Source organism: Myotis daubentonii, chromosome 8, assembly GCF_963259705.1.
Source record: "Myotis daubentonii chromosome 8, mMyoDau2.1, whole genome shotgun sequence".
Lineage (NCBI taxonomy): Eukaryota > Metazoa > Chordata > Mammalia > Chiroptera > Vespertilionidae > Myotis > Myotis daubentonii.
This window is the reverse complement of record NC_081847.1, coordinates 37,695,199-37,713,470: the sequence shown is the minus strand read 5'-3', so window position 1 is coordinate 37,713,470 and position 18,272 is coordinate 37,695,199. Positions and strand designations below refer to the sequence as shown.

General features: G+C 43.7%; 1 protein-coding gene and 1 non-coding gene across 5 annotated transcripts in view; one reads left to right on the top strand and one right to left on the bottom strand.

The window, feature by feature from the left end:
* Positions 1 to 18,272, bottom strand: part of PHF20 (PHD finger protein 20) — a 135,539-nt gene that overhangs the window by 3,116 nt on the left and 114,151 nt on the right. For all 4 annotated transcript variants that reach the window (XM_059706032.1, XM_059706034.1, XM_059706035.1 and 1 more), the window contains 4 exons: positions 13,886 to 13,985; positions 10,254 to 10,449; positions 5,099 to 5,495; positions 2,542 to 2,725 (listed from right to left, as the gene is read on the bottom strand). In XM_059706032.1, coding sequence (XP_059562015.1) covers positions 2,542 to 2,725; positions 5,099 to 5,495; positions 10,254 to 10,449; positions 13,886 to 13,985 — 877 coding nt within the window. The remainder of the gene's footprint in view (positions 1 to 2,541; positions 2,726 to 5,098; positions 5,496 to 10,253; positions 10,450 to 13,885; positions 13,986 to 18,272) is intronic.
* Positions 13,097 to 13,208, top strand: LOC132240341 (U6 spliceosomal RNA). The gene has a single exon (XR_009454264.1). It is a non-coding gene; the product is annotated as a U6 spliceosomal RNA (small nuclear RNA).

Here is an 18,272-nt window from a genome sequence, read left to right as displayed (position 1 = left end):
AAGAGAGACACAGAGAGAGAGAAAGAAACATCAATGATGAGAGAGAATCATTGATCGGCTGCCTCCTGCACGCCCCTTACTAGAGATCTAGCCCCCAACCCGGGCATATGCCCTGACTGGGAATCGAGCCATGACCTCCTGGTTCATAGGTTGATACTCAACCACTAAGCCATGCCAGCCGGGCAATAAATAAAATTTGTTAAAAAATAAATTATAGCCCTGGCCAATGTTGATTAGTGGTTAGAGCGCTGGCCCATGCACCAAAGGGTTAAGGGTTCAATTCCCAGTCAAGGGCACGTAACTGGGCTGCAGGTTGAATCCCCACCTAGTCAGGGTTCGGCGGGAGGCAACCAACTGATGTGTCTCTCTCACATCAATGTTTCTCTCCCCCATCCCCATCCCCACCCCCATTCCTCCCTCTCTTTAAAACAATCAATGGAAAAAATATCCTCGGGTGAGGATTAACAATAAAAAATTGTATTTAATTTTAATTAAACAGCCACACATAGCAAGTGACTATATTAGTGCAGCTCTAGAGTTGATAAGGCTTTCTTAAGCAGCTTCGAAGTCTCACACACAATCATCTCCCCTCCTCAAACCCAGCCCTCCACCTTCCTCCTCACCTTTCTAAATCTTTTGTTTCCTGCAAGTTACTTCTCAGGGAAGCATTTCCCAATTCTACACCATGAGTCTGGTCCCACTGTTATGAGTGCTACGCTAGCTCATGTTCTTCTCCTTTGGAGCACCTACCGGTTTGTAATCACTTATAATGGGCGATTTAATTAATATCTGTCTCTACCACAAGATCAAGCTCCATGAAAGCAGAGGCCAAGTCTGCCTTGCTCACCATGATATATCCCTAACACTCAATTGTGCGTGGAACATAGAAGGCACTCAACAAAGGCAGTGAAAAAATATAGGAATGGTCTGGCAAAATGCTCCACTGACTGCTCAAGCTCTGCAGAGCTCACCATCCTCCCTCTATCAGATTTTCTTTTTGGTTCCTGGGCGTTCCAAGGAGAGGAACATTCCCTCCTCCTGATTCCAACAAGTACAAGACTTGAAAAAAAATAATTAAGTAAGACTGCCTTCTCAGAACTGAACTTGAAAACAAGAGTAAAGAATCAAAGTCACATGAGAGTGGCTACCGACCTCGTGAGCAAGAAGAACTCCCTAGCAACCAGTTTCAATACATTGGTAAATCTTAAAGAAGTAGGTAGGTTCTGACTTCGCGCCTAAGGGCAGATTCCTTTGGCAACAACAGAATGTTGTTCACCCAGTTTCTCTCAGGGACCCAGAGCCACTCCTACTGCCAATTCTCTGAAAATCAACAAATTTCAGTCTGACATTCAATCCTCTTTCAGCAATCTAATAGCATTTTCACAAATAGTGGAATCAGTTACAACTCTAAGGAGCCCAAGCAAACTTCTTAGGAGTAAAAGAGACATAAAAACTTCTTCCAGAAATGTCCTCACAATGGACCCTGAATTAGCCTCCTAATCCCAGTTCCTCCGGTTTGCCTCAGGGACAAGACATAAGCATGAGGTCATGTAGATCTCTCTTTCTCTCACTATCCTCCAATGTGGCAATCCATTTTCCAGTAGAACCAGTCCTCTTATCATCCACTCTGAGTCACCTCTTCAGCAGAAGACATCCCTCTCCTCAAGGCTCCACTTCAGTCCCAGGAGTTCCAGAAAGCCTGGGTGTAATTGCTGCCACTCAAGCAGTTGTCCCCCAGCATGGCATCAGCCTTACACGTCCTGGACACACCTTATGACCCTAGCTTGTGTAGCATATGGCATTTCCCTGAGTTCCTTCATAGTATGTTTTATATCCCCAATTAAAGTAATAGCTTGACTATACTCAGCATCCTCAAACAGAACATTTATTTCTTAATCAGGCTCTATTTTAAGGATGAAAACAAATAATTAGGAAATAAAGTGAATAATTAAGAAGGAATTTTATCTTCAAAAACCAACCTGGCAACTTCCTGGGGATCAAAAGGGACTGAACTTGATCATGTTCATCATCACAAGTTCTGTCCTCCACATCCATCTGTTACCACTAATATCTGGGAGAAATACCCAAGGACTACACAAATGATTCTGTAAAGTTCTATTAGATCTCTACTGATACGGAGAAGAGGCTTCATTTCAGATTTTATCAAGGGGAGAAATAAAAGTGCTGTGTGTTTTTTAGACTAATCCTCAGATATCCTTAAAACCCAATTAAGAACTCGGTCAGTAAAGATTTGCTCAACTCACACACAGTCTGCAGGCAGAGCCTACTTGCTCTTCCACAGAAAAGACTGGGCAAGTGAGGCAGAACCCCTAGCATCACACAGTCCTTACAAGTAACCGATAAATACTAAAAGTAAGGCTGGTCCATCCTGAGAAGAGAATGGAGGTGGGTGAAACTGAAAAAAAGAGGAGGCAAGAATACACTGTCCCTGGAGAGCCAGGTAGGGGAGTTCAGAAAGCAGCTCATCCTGGCAAGCTCACAGTGCCTGCCAATGGGCAGAGAAGTAGGGAGGAGACCTACCATCCAGCTCCTTCTCAATGGAGTCCATCCTATGCGTGACTTCGTCCTGAAGAGATTCCACATGGGTCAGCAGGTTAAACTGCCACTGGTGCTGGGAGCTCAGGAGCCCCTCTCCGTCTCTGTCCAGCAGCTTTTGGGCAGGGGCTTCCTCTGGCAGGACCTTTTTGGAGACATATTCCCTCACCTGGGGATGCAATTGACATTTAAGTATTGAGTAGAGACAGCTCCAGCCAGCGTTTGACACCATCTGAAAAACCAGTTGCAGTTTAAATATTACAAATGTCTATCTTTCTCCTCCCTCTCTTGGGCACTGGCCAAAAACGTGCCTGCTGTACCAACTGCAACCACCTCAGGGCAGCACACACCTCTGGCTCCGAGGACTCCACGGCTGCTTCTCAGCGGCTTGTCCAATGCCCTAGGCCTGATGTAGGCCTCAAAGAATGGCTTCCAGAGCCCTGAGATCAGAGTATAGCAGGGCAAGTATAAACAAGATATGTGGGAATCAAACAAGAGTTTTAAGTCCTAGCTCTATGTCTTGCTGAATACATGAACCTGGATAAGTTATTTCACCTCTCCGGGCTTCTGGTTCCCTTTTGGAAAAGGTGGTAGTAGTAAAATCTACTTTAAATGTTCCTGAGGATGAAATAGATAAAACACAGTGCTGACCTAAAGTCAGGCTGCCATCAATGAAAGAGATTTTTTAACCCTGCCTGCCCTGTTTAAACCCAGTATTTTCTGGTTTTTCATTATGTTCCAGACACCTCTATGAAATCTGCCTAGTCTTCAGGAGTGTAAACCTTTTCTGGAGTTTGTGATCTCAACCTTTTATTCATTTATTTGAAATGAAATAGATTTTAGCTAAGATTTATTTAGAGTTTACTATGTGCAAAGCCATGAAGCCAGAGGAGGTGAAGTGACCTGTTTAGAACCATAGAGTAAGTGGATCCTAGTCCAGACTTGAAACTGGGTCTCCCTCAAAAAAACCTGTATCCTTACCTTGCTCAGCACTGTTTTGACACTGGCAAGGGCACAGACTAAATGAGGTACTAGGCTCACCTTTGTTTGACTTATAATTTAGGATGCTCAGCAATAAACAGCAACATATTTAACACTGGTGATACCGACCAGCAATTCTGTGAAAGTAAGGATGACAGGGCGTAGAAGCTCTCAAATCACACACAGCCTCGCCCGGCTGGTGTGGCTCAGTGGTTGAGTGCTGACCCATGAAACAAGAGATCACGGTTCACCTCCAGGTCAGGGCATATGCCCAGTTTTCGGGCTCAACCCCCAGTAAGGGAGAAGCCAATCAATGGTTCTCATCATTGATGTTTCTATCTCTCTCTCTAAAGTCAATAAAAACATTTTTTTTTTTAAATCACACACAACTTCACTGACAACTGAGGACAGGATAGAACAAGACCAGTGAACAGTTAAAGATGACAACTTTAGCAAGAAGATGACATGGGTTTCAGAAAAGAATGATTTGAAAAACAAAAAAATAGAGTGGCTTGGGAAAACTGATGAAACTTGCAAATATTTTGACAAACAGACTGATCTTTTGTCAGGGCTATGTTCTTAAGCAAAGTTAAATATTCAAGTAAAGTTACCACAGAACTGTATTGGAAAAACTTATGCCTAACACAACGCTTGACTCATCTTGGCTCATGCCAAGATACAATTATAACATAAATAGCATTTTAAAAAACCAGCAACAACAAAACTCATTTTCCTAACTTAGTTCCATTTATCGAGTCCTAATCAACCCTTTTCTCCTTGCTACTTCCTACCTCTCCACCCCCAACTCCCACAGACTATGCCATTTTGTGGGCATTCCCCATAACCAATGATCTTTGATTTAAGTGAGCTCTCCTGACTTTGCACCCATTTTAAAAGGGGGGGAAAAACAAAATATCTGTGATAAGCAATTTTAAATATGATTTTACAATAAATATCTATATATCCTATATAATAAAGAGCTAGTATACTAATGAGACCAGATGGTGGAACAACCTTCCGGAACGGCCTTCCGGAACAACCAGTGGGCGGGGCTGCGGGACTGTGGGGCCACGAGGCAGCTGGGGCTGCGAGGGCTGGGCCCCTTGCATGAATTTCATGCACCGAGCCTCTAGTTTATATATATAAAAGCCTGAGCAACTGAACGACTGGTCGACTGGTCGCTATGATGTGCACTGACCACCAAGGAGCAGATGCTCAACACAGGAGCTGCCTTTGGAGGTCAGTGCGCTCCCACAGAGGGAGTGCCACTCAGCTGACCGACGGGCGTCAGACGCAAGGCTCACAGCTGGCAAGCGCCCTGACTGGTGCCCTAAGGCAGGCACAGCAGGGCCAGGATAAGCAGGAGTGGCAAGCAGGAGCAGCAGGTGGCATTGGATTGCCAGTTTCAGCCTGATCCCCACAGGCCACGCCAAGGGACCCCACCAGTGCATGAATTCATGCACCGAGCCTCTAGTAATCTTATAATAAACATCTTCCCTAGAAGGAGAATTTACAAGCACTCAAACACTAAATTAAGAACAAGTATAAGCAAGTCATATACCTTTGGAGAGCTGGGTTTGGGGTCACTGTCTCCCCTGCTCCTGTCTTGGTCTAGAGGCCAGCCCAGGCGCGGGGAGAGGGAATCATCACCATTCTCATGGAGGGTGTTGACTGCATCAAGGGCAGAGCCCCGCGTCTCCACCACCAGCTTCTGCTCCACAGCAGGGTAATAGGCACGGGGCTTCTGGTAGCAGTGCTCACTGGTGATATATGACTCCTCCACAGACCGAGGCAGGGGCAGGGGTTTCTCCACTGCCCCATTCAAAGTTCTATAGCTTGGGGCTTCCTCCTTGCTCTTGGCTTCAGTGACTTGGATGTGTCTGGAATGAGCTCTCCCATCCCCTGAATGCTGTTTCCAAGGCTGACACCACAGCTGCAGATCAGGATGCTCCCTGCTTCTGTGGGAAGGCAAATATGGAAAGAGGTTTAGAGTAAGTGGAACCACTGCAGGGGCTTCTCAGTTCCCAAACACTCTCCCAGCACAGAAAAGAGCTCCCACCTGGGCTGTCTGATCACAAACCACCTTTTGCTAAGCAAGAGGGAATGGAAATCCATGGTCTCTGAGGAAACCACCTCCAGGCAAGCTCCCACTGTGTACACTTGCAGTGAATGGGAGGACAGACAGATGCTACTCACATTTGGTTCACAGAGGTGTAGAAACGTGTGGGGACCTTCTGAATGTCACAATGATGAGGGGTACTACTGGCATTTAATTCATAGACTCCAAGGATGCTAAACATCCTGTAATGCTTGGGACAATCCCACACAAAGAGTTATCCAATGGTACAATTGTCAACGGTACCTTCGCAGCCCCAGCTGAGAAACACTGATCACCAGGAAAGCACAAGCTTAACTCACCAGCAACTCCCACAGATGAGTACCACCGCCCCCCGTCCCCACTCCCAATTCACACACTTTACTGAAGCCTTCCTGCAAAAATGGAATAGGTCATAAATATGAAGGCATTGAGTGATCTTACAAAACCTACAATTCTGGTCCCAAGGGTTTGCAACTATCCTTTCTCAGCTCTCCCACTCCAGCAATCCCCAATACCAATACCACTCTTGTTCACTGGGGAAGGAGAGGGAACAACCAACATCAAGGCAGCATGGGTCCCTGGGCCACCTTCAACAAGGTATCACAGCCTATACCAGGAACCCCGGACCTGATACACCCCTAAAATTTTAATTGTATTAGGAAATGGGAGTCATTGTTAACTTTCAGGTCCACCATAGTCTGAAATATGTTAACATGGAACACAGAAGCCACAGTATTGACCTCCTATGCATGAAAATCACAAAAGTCTTGTTTCTTCCCTCTTATAATTTTCACCCTCCCAGCTAAGATTTGAAGCCCCAACTACTACTCCACACAAGGATGACACTGGGCTTTCATTATAAGCCCTGACAATCATGAAGAAGGTATGTACACCATGCATGCTGCTTTTTAAATGACAACAGATGCTCCGAAGTTATCCATTTTATAGTTTGCCTTTGAAAATAAATTGGCCAGTCCCCTTAAGGAACAATATTTCTGAGAATAAAGATCCAGAGCCTATGATAAGAGAGACCATCCATGTTACACAAACATACTGGGACCACTTCCCCCTCTCTCACGATCTTTTCTCCACATATAATGACTAAAAAGGTCTCCCTATACCTTTCTTCTGAATTGCTAGAAGAAGTCGGATTTAATTCCAGTACAAAGCCACTGCTATAAAGATGAAAGATCTAAGTGGGATTCGGAAGGGACAAGGTTCCTGAATATGGAACAGGGACAGGAGCACAGGCATCTCAGTGAGAAGAAAAAGAACACCCTCTGACTGATTCTGCAAATAAAAAGAAACATAGCAAAATTCACAATCAGGAGCATCACCTGAGGATTTTTAGGCTCTGACATGGACCACCTTCCACTCACCTCAGTCAATTTCTGGCATCTCATTAAGAAGAAATTAATTTGGTTTAAATGTGGTCAAGTTTTCCAATTTTATAAAATGTTAAAGAATAGCTAGTCTCTGACATCCTAGTCAGGGCTGTCACTTGATTCAGCTTGCTTCAACAGATACTGTAACAATAATAGCTAATATTACCCAGCAACTATCCTCCCTTCTTTTATACCCACTCCACCCTCATTCCTGAGTTTCAGCAGGGCTCAAGGCCACCTGGCTAGCTTCCCCTGCAGTTAGGTATATCCATGAAACTGTTTGCTCTCCCTTTTGCTACTTTCACCCTCCTGGGGTTTGCAGCAGAGTTGAGGTACAGATGAGACTACATCAACCGTGCAGATGAGGATAATCCCAATGGAATGCCAGAGGAATAAGACGGAAGGAACCCAAGTCCCTAGATAGAACCTGGAGAAAGGACCCCTACCTGGCCTGGACCCCCACCTACCCCTGAACCATGTATTATGTGAGAGAGAATATTCCTTTTTGTTTTAGTCTCTATTTTGGGGGTCTCTGTTATAACAGCTTAGCTTTCACCCATCCCATTATATACTCTTGCTGAATGTGCTCTGCTCAACCACTCCCAGGCCTCTGTGCACCAGAATGCAAGAGAAAGAAGACCTTCATCTCTGGGTTCTGACACTCTGCTCTGCCTGACGCCAAGAGGCCTCCAGGACTAGTCAAACAAAAGAAAACCTTGTCGAAGAGTGGCCTATCATGTCTAACTCACTCGTGGCACTAGTTTGTCACTGTTGATAACTAAAATGGAAATCTATGGGCAGGCTCATGGGAGAACTTAAGGAGAGATTTTTACAGAAGAGAACCTGTCCCTGCCATAGATTATGCTAATATCAAAAGAAAATTCATGGAGAGGCAGTTAGGAAGACTAGAACAAGTACTTGACAGGAGCCGAGACCTGAATGCTAATCCTGGCTCTAATCCCATAATCCACAGGAGAGTGGTTGCTCCACTCAAGGCCCAGTTGCCCTATTTGGTAAAAAGGTGGTAGGTTATAAAAGCCAACAGACCCAAATGTCTTTCTCAGAGTTTACATAAACTTGGGTCACCTGACATGTAGAATTCGACCACAAAAGGGAATTCACACTCCAAACTCTGGGCATTAAAAGCCAGAAGTCCAGTTCCAAAAACCCTAAAACTTTTCTGTATAAGCAAACCATCAAGAGGCATATTTAATGAGCAACCTCTATGCTAGAGAACAGGCTTGCCAACAATATCTCTTCCAATAGCTTTCGATTTTACTCCATTTACCAATCAAGGATGTTTAGGATGAATGGATAAACAAAATGTGGTATTATACGATGATGTATTATTCAGCCTTAAAAAGAAAGGAAATTCAATACAGGCTACAAAATAGATGAACCTCGAAGACATTATGGTAAGTGAAATGAACCAGTTATAAAAAGACAAATACTGTAGGATCCCATTTGAATGAGGTACCTAGAGTAGTCAAATTCATAGAGACAGAAGTCGAGTGGTGGCTGCCAGGGGCTGGGGAGAGGGAAAATGGAGAGGAATTACTTAATGGGTATGGAGTTTCTGTTTTACAAGATGAAAAGAATTCTGGAGACTGGTTGCTCTTATCACTGCTGAAGTGTACACTAAAGAATGATTGAGATGATAATTTTTATATTATGTATATCAAGCATGTCAAACTCAAAGGCTAACGCGGGCCAAATAAACAAGACTTAAGTTTATGTGGGCCACAAAAAAACAAAAGCTTCACTTTTCATAGAAATGTATGTTATTTTGATAGAGACATGCTGAATACAAGGGCTGAAATAAATGAGTAATCTATATATATAAAGAGCCAGGGGCCATCACATCCGAAACAACCGAACAGACGACCGAACAGGCTGAGTGGGGCGACCAGGCTGGCAGGGGGGTTAGTGAGGGACGACCAAACGACTGAGCAGCAGGCTGCGTGGGGCGACCAAGCCAGCAGGGAGGGCAGTGAAGGGTGACCAGACCAGCAGAGGGGGTGGGGGGGGCAGTGAGGGGCAACCAGGCCAGCAGGGGGGCACAGTTGGTGGCAACCTGGCCGGCAGGGGGAGGGGGCAGTGAGGGGTGACGAGGCTGGCACGGGGGGCAGTTAGGGGTGACTAGGCTGGTAGTGGGAGGGCTGTGGGGGGCGACCAGGTTGTCAGGGGGGCAATTGGGGGCAATCAGGTCGGCAGGCAGAGGCAGTTAGGGGTGATCAGGCTGGCCAGTTAGGGGCGATCAGGCAGGCAGGTGAACAGTTAGGAGCCAGCAGTCCTGGATTGTGAGAAAGATGACCGACTGCCAGTTTAGGCCCAATTCCCAGGATCGGGCCTAACCCAGCAGTTGGACATCCCCTGAGGAGTCCTGGATTGGAGAGGGTGCAGACTGGTCTGAGGGGACCCCCCGCCCCGTGCATGAATTTCGTGCGCTGGGCCTCTAGTCATTAACATTAAATAATAGAACATTTTAATAAAAAATTAGTATTTTTTCTTGAACATTAACTTACCAGACACTGAATAACTGCACAATCAATAAGTGTAACGCAAATAAACCTATTTTTCTTGTTCTCCAAAAGCGAAACATTTCCTGTTGTGCACACCAAATAAGTCAGTACAAGACTAATGACGTGGCAATGGGCTGCTAAAATATTCGCTGCTAGTGTTAGTGGAGAGAAATGGTGCGCCTGTGCGTAAGGCGCGTAAGGGAAATGAATGCAACACGATGATAGTGATCGGTCATTAGCCAACATTGTAGTTCACTATTAATAATTATGTATAACAGGATATTGTAAAAATTAAGTTACAGAGTTTTTTTAAAAACGTTTTTTAGATACTGTTATATTGACTGGGCCACAAAAATATTCCTTGTGGGCCACATGCAACCCATGCTAGATGTGTATGTTACCACAATTTAAAAAACAAAAACAAAAAACTCAGACTGTACACAAAAACAATCTCAACTATTAATACATACACTGTATCATGATTATGTTGGTGGTTGCAAGAGTGCATACATTTGTCAAGACTCAATGAACACTTAAAATATATAAATATACTTCAATAAAATTCGTTTTTTTAAAAAATGTTTTAAAAACTGAGAATTTTTAGCAAGGTCATCTATCTTTGATTTTGTAGCTTTCCAGATTCTCAAATTTATCCTTCTCCCAGACATGCCAAATAAGACATGTCCCCAAAGTTGCAGGTGCCACACTTACTGCAAGATGCTCATCTTGAGCTGCAGGCCATGCAGAACCTCGATCACTCTCTGCACATCCCCAAGAAGCTGGTGGGTGGCCACAATCTTCTTGGCATTCTGGTGGGAATAGTTATCTTCTAAAAATGCCAGGCCATGCATATGTCCCCTAGTCAACCACTCCTTGTCATACCAGTACTTTAAGCCAGGCCTCTGACCTAAAATAGTGACAATAAGAGAGTTAATACTTGGCCTGAAGGAAATCCAGATTATTTCATCATTGTACAATTATTACACAAACTTTCGAAAGTATGGATTGGTGTGTTTATTTTGTTCATTGGTGTGTTATTTTGTTCAACCCAATATACATTTACTTGGCACCTACTAAATGCTAGCCTCCCTATTAGGTGTTGGGAATAAGGTAATAAGAAAAGTAAATTTCCTGATCTTCTGGAAGTGGCCAGAGGTACAGCGAGAACATGGATATCTCTTTAAATTTAAATCACATCCCCTCTCCTACTTAAACCTGCAAAGACTTCCTACTGCACACAGTAGAAACCCAAAACCCTAACTCTGGCCTACTGAGACTTGCAGGACAGGCTCCTTTCTGCCCTCCTGGACCCATGTTTACAGTTTTGTTTATGGAACACATCAAATTCTTTCTGATCTTAGGGTCTCTGCTTTAGTATCCACTCTGTCTAGAGCACTATTCCCCTTTGCAGGACTAGCTCCTTACCACCTCTCCTCAGAGAGGCCTTTTGTCACCTCCCAAAGACAGACAGACTCTTAAATGTCTCCTAGCCATTCCCTATCTGATCACTTTTGCTCCCTCAAAGCATTCATCCCTATCTAACAAGTTCTAGTATATCTTATTTTGAAATCTGTTTTTGGCCCCAACTCCACTAAAAGCAAAAAAATAGGAACCATATTGTTCATTGTTGTATACTCAGTGCCTGGAAAAAAGCATCTTGAATAGATTTACCAATGGAAGCCCCAAGTGACCCTCCAACTTCAACTACCACATACTTAAATAGTGGTCAGGCCACCTCCCTTCTCTGGGCCTCCATTTCCCATCCGTTACAACAATAGATGAACTGAATGGCTTCAGTAGTCTTATTCATTACAGGGACCCCTAGGAAGGACTGAAAACATGACCCCATGTGACTTGACAGTGTTTCCTGCTCCAAAAACCCAGGGAACAACTTTCAGTCAGACTGTTGTTCACCTCCCAATATAAAAAACCATGAAATAACCTGGGTAATCCTATCAAGGTCTCTGGGCTCTTTCTGGCTTTATCAAGACACATGGTAGGTATACACCTTGATTCTGTTAAAAAACATTTTAAGAAACCTTTAAATCTGTTAAGTTAAACTTCTGGCCTAAAACACTGCAAATTTCAACCGAGTCTATAAATGTGACAGACATTGAGTGCTCAATTCAATGAGACATCTATTCACAGTGTTGGCAATTAGAGTTATTGAAGTTCAGAAAGTGTGTACGAATTGAGAAAGATGGTGTGTATGATTTCTAAAAAGAGAAAAATGGAGGGAAAGAATGAGAAACAATAAAGTAGACAAGAGAGACTGTTCAACAGAAAAGTGGAGGGAGAGAAAGATAGACAATGAAGGAGACAAAAGAGATTTTTTCCTTAAGGAGCCCTCGGGATTATATGTAGAATCTCAGAGGCAGCTATTGCAGGAGCTGCCTAAACAGGATTCAGAGCAACATAACCTGTTATACAAGACAAAGGTCAGAGCCACTGGTTCTTATCTTCTGTCATGTCCTCTCTGGGTCTGTATTTGCTCATCTGTCAAATGCTGGGAGTTGACAGGTGTTCGCTGAGATCCTGCCTATCAATAATATTCTATGGCTCATAGACTAATCTTCTGACCAATTTCTCCTTTGAGATAAAGGAAAAAATAGAGGCATATTCCTTTCTGTCTATCTACCACAAGGAGACACAGCATCACAACAGAGGTTATCAGGCCCTGAGGGGACCTACTTGCTGGAAAATGAACTATGATGGCCAGCCCCGCACTACACAACTAGCAAAATCAAGACATTTGGCATTACAAGCCAGTTCTAAATCTCACTTGCTTTATGAGATCAGAAAAGTCATTCATATTCTTACATCAATTTCTTTCTCATGAGCAAAAATGGGAGTAGGAGTTCCTTAGGCCCTTCACAGGACTAAAAGGAATAACAGAAGCAGAGGTTCTCACATATTGTCTAATTGTAAGGGGATCATAGGACTGGAGCTGAGGGGAGAACTTACAAGTAGAGAACAGGGAGAAGATGTCAACATCCTATTGACAGCAAGACAAGAGCAACAGATTTATAATCCACCTCTGAAACTTCTGGAAAGGGGCACCCAAGAGCCACAGGCAATCCCTGTGACCATGGAACAATGAAACTAACAGATCCTGTTAAGAAATTAATTTAGCCCTAAACGGTTTGGCTCAGTGGATAGAGCGTCAGCCTGTGGACTGAAGGGTCCCAGGTTCGATTCCGGTCAACGGCATGTACCTTGGTTGCGGGCACATTCCCAGTAGGGGATGTGCAGGAGGCAGCTGTTGGATGTTTCTCTCTCATCGATGTTTCTAACTCTCTATCTCTCGCCCTTCCTTTCTGTAAAAAAATCAATAAAATACATTAAAAAAGAAAAAAAAATTTTTTAAAAGAAAGAAATTAATTTATTCTTTTGGGTGGCAGATAGGCTCTTTGAAACCAGACCTTTTCCCTTCCCCTTAAGGGCACATTTCCCTTCTTGGTGGCAATGAAGCAATGGAGGCCAGATACCACTAGAGGGAGCAGAGGCAGGTTTCTAACTCATCAACAGCCCTTAAAAGTCAATGACAGCCTACATCCTCATGAATTCTCAAGAGGAGAATTCTAAAACTGAAACGACACAGAGCAGAATAGCATGGCTATTTATGCAAGAATGACACGCAAATCTGTAGAGCATTCCATAGTTTTTATAGTTTCAGTCATGCAAGATGAGTAAGTTCTAGAGATCTGCTGTATCACTGTGCTTCCATTATAAATAATACAGTACTATACCCTTAAAATGTTATGAGGGTAGATCTCATGTTACATTATTTTTACAATAAAAAGATAAGGCCCTAGCCAGTTTGGCTCAGTGGATAGAGCATCGGCCTGAGGACTGAAGGGTCTTGGGTTCGATTCCAGCCAAAAGAATGTACCTCAGTTGCAGGCTCAATCCCCGGCCCTGGTCAGGGCATGTGTGGGAGGCTAACAATCAATGTATCTTTCTCAATAGATGTTTCTCTCTTTGTGTCCCTCCCTGTCCCTTCCTCTCTCTCTCTCTCTCTCTCTCTCTCTCTCTCTCTCTCTCTGAAAATCAATGGAAAGATAGCCTCAGGTGAGGATTAACAAACAAACAAACAAACAAAAAGTAAATTCTAGCTCAAGGCCAGCTCTTCTATTTGATGAAGCTCTTCACATATGGTCTCTCACTGCTAAGCTCAGGAAAACTGGCCACCAGGTGAGTGAGCAACAGAGGTGAGGAAGTCAGAGTCTAGCCGATGCTGAAGAAATGAGTCTCAAGACCACAGACACTTATGCTGCTTCACAACCAGCTGTACCAAGGAAAAGGCGGCACACTGTTAACATCCCTGACTCCAAAATCTCTACCTGGAGGGTCTTGGCAAACATAACAGGTGTATTTCTCAGGCACATTTTCTTCCAGTAATCCCATGCAGACCCCATGCTGCCAGCACTGGCACTCTTCACACTGTCAGAATTAAAGAAGCAATAAAAATTAAACTCAGAAGGTATTCTCCCCCTATATATATACACATACTCACACACACACACACACACACACACACACACACACACACCAAGTAACCAGAATGACAGGTCGCTATGACATGCACTGAGGTGACCAACCAGCCCTATCGCCCCCCCTCCCCCCACAACCACCCACAGCCCCTCCCTCCAGCCGGGCGGGATTACCCCAATTGGCCCCCCCCATCCGTGCACAAACTCATGCATCAGGCCTCTCATCCAAAAATAAGACCCACCTGTGGGGGGAGAAGGAGAGAGAGAAGTAGAAGGAGAGAACACCACAACTAACTTACACAGGTGCTGGGCTGCAACCATTCATCTAGAGCTGTGCTAGGCAATACAGCAGCCACTAGCCACCTGTGGCTCTTTACATTTACATTAACAAATTAAGTTAAAAATTCAGTTCCCTAGTCCCACTACCCACATCTTAAGTGCTTAATAGCCATATGAGGCTAGTGTAGTGATGGCGAACCTTTTGAGCTCGGCATGTCAGCATTTTGAAAATCCCTAACTTAACTCTGGTGCCGTGTCACATATAGAAATTTTTTGATATTTGCAACCATAGTAAAACAAAGACTTAGATTTTTGATACTTATTTTATATATTTAAATGCCATTTAACAAAGAAAAATCAACCAAAAAAATGAGTTCGCGTGTCACCTGACACACGTGTCATAGGTTCACCATCACTGGGCTAGTGGCTACTATGCTGGACAGCACATATGAAGAACATTTAGATCTATTAAACAGTGCTGGTCTCAAAAAAATGGCTTTCACTCTCATTTCTAGAGGATTGAACTCTTCTGATCTTTTTGACACAGGAAAAGTTGTTCACATACACAGAAAAAGGTTAACTTGTAATGAAAAAACCTGAGTTTGATTCAGGCTCAGACATTTATTAGCTGTGTGGCCTTGCAAAGGTCACTTCTCCACCCTAAGCTTCAGTTTCCCCATCTGCAAAATGGGATACTCTTCCTACCAACCATGTGGGGCTGTTAGGAGGAATCAGTGAGTCATGTGTAAAAGATCCTACCTCACAACTTTAATGTATTGAGAGCCTATTACTATTACTAAGGGGCAATCTAAGTCACTCTGATACCTCCTGGAGTAACCATGTGCTAGCATTTTGCATTTATTTTCTCTAAGCCTTACCAAAGGTCACACAGCTGAAGAGAGCCAAAGGTGGGTCAGAATACAAGCCAGGCAAATTGCTAGTTCTTTTAACCCCACTGCCTTCCCTGGATTAAGGGGGGAGGTGGGGAAAAGAAGGTGAAGGAGGGGCAGGAGGTACAGAGGGAAAAAAGTACAGACAATGAGGGCAGCATTATCTGAGGATAGTAAGCCTAAGGACTAAGGGCCCAGAGGAAATGGATAGGAAAAGCAGATGTCAAAAAAGATACTAAGATACTTCAAGCAATTCCAAAGCAGAGCCCAAAACCTTTAAGTACCCAACTAAATGAATAGTTCTGGAAGGTGGACAGTGAGTTTCCTGACATGGCCTTGAGGCTGAGCCACCAGCCTAGCTGGCCACAGGGACTAAAAGTCTAAAATTCAGACAGCCCTAGCCGGTGTGGCTCAGTGGATAGAGCGTCAGCCTGTGGACTGAAGGGTCCCAGGTTCAATTCCTGTCAAGGGTACATGCCTAGGTTGTGGGCTCGATCCCCAGTACGGGGTGTGCAGAAAGCAGCCGATGAATGATTCTCTTTCATCATTGATGTTTCTCTCTCCCCCTCTCCCTTCCCATCTGAAATCAATAAAAAATATTAAATAAATAAAGTTCAGATAATCTTCAGCCACTTGGAGTCAGATAGTCCTCGGCATGAAGAGGATTTTCGTGGGCATATATAAACCCTCTAGGAAGCTCATCATTTCAGAATCAACAGAGGCAGAGCTGGAAGAGAGACTTCAGATAAGATATGATCCAAATTTTTCCATTTCCAATGAGAAAACTACAGATCAGAGAGAAATAAAGACTAAATAACAGCAAAGGTAGGTAGTAGCAGAAAAGAGACTAGTTATAAGAATAAAAGTCTCTCAATGACTCTTGAGTACTAGGATTCACCACAATTGAATCAAATACAGCCAAGTTGAAAATTTCAAAATAACTTGTTCATGTGAGTCTGCCTAATACATTATTCATTTTTTAGAAGTTTAAATTTAGAAATGAACAAGAACAACAGAAAAGATAAAATATGTAAGAATAAATCTAAGACTATTTAAGAATAAAAATATCTAAGACTATCTAAAAATAAAACATGCAAGATCTCTATCAAGAAAGATTTTTTTTAATATACTTTTATTGATTTCAGAGAGGAACGGAGACGGGAGAGAGAGATAGAAACATCAATGATGAGAATCACTGATCAGCTGGCACCTGCACGCCCCCTACTGGAGATTGAGCCCGCAACCCAGGCATGTGCCCTTGACGGGAATCGAACGTGGGACCCTTCAGTCCGCAGGCCAATGCTATATCCACTGAGCGAAACCAGTCAGGGCTGAAGAAAGATTTTTAAATACTACTTGAGGGACACAGAAACTAAGTCAAGGGTAAGGTGCACCTTATTCCTGGATAGAAAGAGTGGGGTATAGTGTTGGGACAACCTTACACCAGGATAAATTCCAGGCAGATCAAATATTTAAATGGTTTTTAAAAAATAAATGAAACCTCAAAAATACCAGAAGAAACCATGAGAATTCTTTTATTAACATTTCTATAAGTTTTTATGAACTTCCAATGAGAATGCAACTATTATTCAAATCCCAGAAATGATTAAAGGAAAGTTTAATATACCTGACCGCATAAAAACATAAAATTTGTAAGATAAGTCAAAAAACAGATGACAAACATTTGTAACTGTTTTTTTATAACAGCCAATACAAAAATACATCTACAAAAAGCCTATACAAATGAGTAGTAAAATGATCCACTATTCAACAGAAAAATTGATAAATAACATGAACAGTCAAAGAGAAAAAACTGATTCTTAAAAAAAAGATGTTCAAATAAACCATTAAAAGAATAAATTAATGTAAAGTAACTTGAATTAATATAAATTAATGTGAAATAAAACCAGACTAATAATACGCATACACAGTATTTCTAGGTATGGGGATTACATGTAAATATCAATCAATCTATAATAATAGAGGGAAAACCAAGATGGCAGCATAGGTAAACACCAGAAATTGCTGCCTTGCACAACCACTTCAAAACTACAACTAAAAGACAAAACGGACATCATCCAGAACCACAGGACGGCTGGCTGAGCGGAAATTCTACAACTAGAAGCAAAGAGAAAAGCACACTGAGACTCAGAAGAGGAGCGGAAGTAAAGTGCAGAGGTACGGAGGCGCACGTGGAAAGGGCTGGCAACTGAGGACGCGGCTGTCTTTTTCAGTCGGGAGGGAGTCTCAAGCTCCCAGCTGCTCTGAACTCCAATTCTGGGCGAGTCTCTGGGGACCCAGACTCATATGGGGAGAAACTGGACTGTCTGGCATCGGTCAGAACTCGAGGGCGGCTTTCTCTCAGAGGTGCTTGCAGCGATTACTGTGGAACACTGAGATGCCGGGGCTTCTTAGGGCAGGACTGAGGATCAGCCATAGCTGTTTGCTCCGCCCTGTTGATCCCCTGAGACCCCACCCCACCCAAGCTGTGCGCAGAGGCTTTTGCATAGGAAAGGCCTGGCCCTTTGCAATCTGAAAATTACCTAACAAACTGCAGCTGAGTCAGAGAGACCCAGAACTTCCAAAAGAAGGCCCAAGACCCACAGCAGCTAGCATTGCTTCACAGCTGGGCCTCATCTGGGCACCTCCAAACCCCAAACAAAGAAGAGGAATCTGCAGATCTCTCCATAGCTCCTGCTGGATAGCCTCAGGCAGAGGCTAAATTAGCACCTCCTTAGAGATCCAAGAGCCAGTGTACCCAGTGGTCAGAGTGGGACCACCCAGATTACAACTCCTCAGATCCATAAGGGACACACTCAGGGAGCAGACTCAGTGAGCACCAAAGCCCCCCTGAAGCAAGTGTTGCCCCAGAAGGGTGTCTCCAGCACAGAAGTTCTCCCACTGATTCTCATAGCTGATTCTCACAGCCAATTGGCCTGGAGGCCAATTCCTCCCAGTGATACCCACAACAATCAAGGCTTAACTACAACAAGACTGTGCACAAAGCCCACAAAGGGGTGCACCAAGAGTGTCCACCTCAGGTAATTGGGGAGGCTGAGCCACTGGGC